This window comes from Limulus polyphemus, unplaced genomic scaffold (genome assembly GCF_000517525.1).
Source record: "Limulus polyphemus unplaced genomic scaffold, Limulus_polyphemus-2.1.2 Scaffold6243, whole genome shotgun sequence".
Lineage (NCBI taxonomy): Eukaryota > Metazoa > Arthropoda > Merostomata > Xiphosura > Limulidae > Limulus > Limulus polyphemus.
Genome location: NW_013671853.1, coordinates 36,796 through 41,374, shown reverse-complemented (window position 1 = coordinate 41,374; position 4,579 = coordinate 36,796). Strand labels below are relative to the sequence as shown.

General features: G+C 33.8%; 1 protein-coding gene across 1 annotated transcript in view; it reads right to left on the bottom strand.

Moving 5' to 3' along the window:
- LOC111089440 (fasciclin-2-like) overlaps window positions 1-4,579 on the bottom strand; it is a gene marked incomplete at its 5' end in the record, with an annotated part of 41,442 nt that overhangs the window by 5,644 nt on the left and 31,219 nt on the right. Inside the window, one exon of the mRNA XM_022401937.1 lies at window positions 4,123-4,296. Coding sequence (XP_022257645.1) covers window positions 4,123-4,296 — 174 coding nt within the window. The remainder of the gene's footprint in view (window positions 1-4,122; window positions 4,297-4,579) is intronic.

The following is a 4,579-nucleotide window of genomic DNA, read 5'->3' as shown; positions in this document are numbered from 1 at the left end:
ATTCACAACGATTTACACACTTTACTTACGGCTTGACTCGTTTATCTGTCTTTATATCTCCCTATCTGCAATTATCTATGCCATCACTTCTTCTCTCTGCTTTATTTGCTGGGCTTATATATTAAAATAGAGGGTGCCTAGAAAATGTTTGGGCCTTCATGATCATTCTAGAATCTCATAACGTGTCACCAGCATCACGTGACTTCTGCTGTCATAACACAGCCATATTTTCCTAATATGCAACCTCAGGTGTGCCAAGCCTCATTTTGACAAAACCCTTCTCCCATCTCCTGGAGGTGTTACTAGATAGTCACGTTAACTTCCAACATTTGCTATGGCCTAGCAGGAGATGTGGTAGTATGATTTCCATATGAAAGATGTTGGATCATAATGTTCACAGCTCCTTAGTATACATTCTCTTAGGCATGTCTGTAGAAATGATACTTGACCAACAATATTGTATGAACACTACATATCTAAAATTTCATGAAGGAGATTTTGGTTGTAAGTTCCAGATTATAGCTTTTAACCCTACAGAACTTCTGACCTGTCAGAAACTGAGTTGAACAAGCATTCTCAACTGTGCCTTTCACTGTATAAGACCAAAGTATTGAACCTTCCAGTCATCTTACTTTACAAATGTACTTAGCTGGTCAAAGGTAATTGATATCCTTTCACTTTCCTTTCTAAATGATGGAAGATGTTTGGATTAATTACAAATGAAGGTCCATCATTGAAGCAACCTGTTTCAGAGCATCAACATCTATCATATCATCATAACAGGAAAAAACCTTAGCCATGGTGAGAAACTTTAACCATTGGGAATTTTCTACAATAACTTGCATGTCTGTTCCAGCCCACAACAACCTTTAGAAAACCATTTGGCTCAAACATCACTGCCAGACTTGAGGCATTAACTCCATGACTATGAGCTGAGTGTGGGATCCACCTATCTAGTAACCAAATGTGACCATGAGAGCAGTCATACTATAACTTTTTATAATGTATGTATATGTTCACAAAATTTTGCAGATTATCAGTAAACATTACAAGGCTTTCACATATAAAATATCAGATTTTTTTAATAAAAGATTTGATTGTGTATTTTTTCTTTTCAAATGTTGACTACCCAACATTTTAAAGTTACAAAATAAAATTACACATCAGAAAATTGTCAAATTTCATTTTCATGATCTCTATAGCCTCCATATAACTATCAAATGTTTTTTAGAAAAAATTTATATCTTAATACTCATTTTCTCTATCTTATCTCTGTACAGGTTTGGTCGAATTGACGGACCTCATAACCACCATAAAAATTAGGAAATAAATCTAAATTATGTTTTTTTTGTTCTGGAATGACTACAAATTGTTACTGGATACTATAAATGTTTATTGTAAATAGCTTAAATCTCATACCATTATACATCTGTTTATATTTATTTTTATTACTATTTACAAATAAATTCTTAAATTTCAATTATTTTTCTGGAAACATAAAACATGGGAAATGATCTCTACTATTTATTATTGTTATGAAGGTTGCACTTGCTTGCCATACCGTGCTTGCTAAGCCTTGTAAAATTTCCCACATGGAGGATGTAAAACAAAATAATTTTTTAGGTTTTATATATGCATTTTGAATAACAAAAAATTATAAATTACTATACCAACACCACAGAATTCCACTGTAATTTGTCAGGCTTACTAACTGAGCTGTATTCAGGTCTAAAAGAATATTTTTGGATCACAGTTTCATCTTACCCTTTCTTTTTGAGTTTGGAAAGAAAAAAATAGTTTTTCATGCATAAACACCCTGCAAAGGCTGAGAAATTCTGAGCTGCTGATTGGTTATCTCTCTACAGGTTTGGCCGAATTGATGCACATCATAACCATCATAACAAATTAAGAAATATATCTAACTTATGCTTTTTCGTTCTAGAATGACTACATATTCTAACAGGAAACCATAAATGTTTATTCTAAATAGCTTAAATCTCATAATATCATACATCTATTTATATTTTATTGACATTTTAGCTGTGTCTGACTAACATTAAAACAGTTGCAATCATGTGGCACGGGTGCAGCTCATGTTACTGTTTCCAGTAGAATAAAAGTTAACATTTTCTTACACTGAAAATGTATTTCTGATTGGTACTTACCTTATAACACACAAAGCTATCTTCATCTTCTTTCTGCCCTCTAAGCAGTGCTAAAACACTTTTCATGCTATATCAGTCTATATAACACACCAATTTCGTGTCACTACTGAACATGTACATATCATGTGATTACTCTCCACCAATAGTATTGTGCTACCTATATTGGCACAGCTAGCTTCCTCTGCTATTCCTACCCAATCCTCACTTTCGAGAATTGGCAGGATCTAAAAGAATGACACTGGCAGTGGAGAGGAAGGATGGGAAGTGTGTGAGAGGAGGTACATACTTATCAGAAATACACTCAAAGCCGGAATCCCATATTGCAAAGGTGGAGGGGCCAGTGTAGGCACACAACACTGAAACTAAGCAGAAAGTGGCTACCCAGAATGAACGTGAATGCTCCAAGAAGAACCAAAGCATCACATGTGGGGCACCACAATACTTCTGGAACATGTATGTTCTTTGCCTGGAAGTAGCAAATGAACCTGATACAGGCAGAAAAAAAAAGAAAAAAAAGTACATAAGTGTAATTCATTCTGAGAGGTGCAATTCATAGTAAAGAACAACTTGACTTGTATATACCCAACCTCAACTGGACAGATGAAGTTCCACAACTCATCATTGACATTAGGAGGTTGAAGATCAATCAGATAAAAATTAATATGGAGTAATGTAAGCATTGCTGCTATACAGCATGTGGACCATGTTACATTTTCACGTAAACTCCAACCGTACTTAAACAGAGTGTCATATGTCAAGCAACTAGAATTATGAAGAGGAAGTTAGTAATGTGGCTGAAACAAGACAAACCCCCAAAACTGCAGTAGGAGCAAGTAGTATAACAAAACAAACTCAGCATTATGGGATTGTGGTGTTGTCTGAACTCAACTGTAAAAACAGGGCAATATCTGCAACTGGAATTATGACCAGAAATCTTAACTCACCCAACTGTAAATGCAGAAAAGAGACATCCTGCCTCCAGAATTTTAACGAAAATATGGAACTTTCACTCAACTGTAGGAACAGTGTATGTACATCCTGTTGCCAGTATTACGAGCAGATGAAAATCCCAAACTCAACCGTAGGAGTGAGGAAGGAACCATCTGCAACTGGAATTAATAAGAAGGGGGCCTATATTGCAAACAACTATAGGAACAGGATGGTATCATCCCAAACCTGGTATTATTAGGAGGATCCTGCATAGGCTGGTTCTGCTCCAACTGAGAAGTCCCCCTGGGAATAAGCAATGTAGTTTACAAATACATAGTTTTAGAACATAAAAATATTATTACTTTTTGAAGAAGTGGTGCTTTAACAAAATTATTAATGAAAACAGATATTTTATTAATTAATGTTAACATAAAATATGCATAGTATGTCATTAGTTTTGTAATTGCTGCATATTTAAGGTGAGATTGTTTGTTAGGACTTTTGTTTATTTTGGAAGTTTGTTTTATACATGTCAGGTGGAATATATAGTAATACAAATCTTGATATGACTGTATGATAACTGATATTTCAAAAACAAAGAACTGTCCTTTACTTACATTTAGACATTAATTACAGCTTGTTTACAAAATCGAAAAAATATTAATTTAGATTGTTGGGAAAAAAATTCAAGACAGTAATTATATTACACAATAACTTTGAAACTGTAGTTGTATTACTAAATGCCCTCTGAAAATTAACAACTTACTTTTTTTACTGTGCATGGATGTGGCAAATTGATGTTTATCAATTTTGCAAAAAAAGACATCCATGGTATAACCACTAATGTAAAAGCACATTCTGTCTTGTGTGCAGGTGATATGACACACGATAGGTCATATCACTATTAGTGCTTTTATGGTGGGTCACTACTAACTTCAGGGCTGAACAAAATTTAAGACCTTCTGAATAATTTTTGTAAAGAAAAATCTAAATGGTTAATGTTTACAGATAATCTGACAAACCTTACCTTCACTCCATTCTTTACTATATATATCATTTTCTGTTTTTTGGTCTTCTTTATACTCCATTAAATATTTTTTGATTGGCATCTCACCATCGTCTATAGGAGGAACAATACTAAACACTATTGTTGTTGCAGTTATTTTGTCAAACAGTATTTTCTGAATTGGTCCAGGAGTTGCTACAAAAAACAAAGAAAATGAAGGTTCATTAGCCAGTTTGTTAAGTTAGATAAACGATGGAAAACACTAACCAATGGAGATTATTCATTGAGGTTGAGAAACAATTGGGAAAGGTTTTGTTTATCCAAACACAACTGTACTCTTTCATCTTGAAAGAAGTTAAAAAAATACATATAATTGCTAATAAATATTTATACATACTTATTCATCCCAACATAAGTAGAGCCAGCAAGTGGTTTAACTCACTATCATTCAACTGAGACTTACTTGTCAGACAATTAT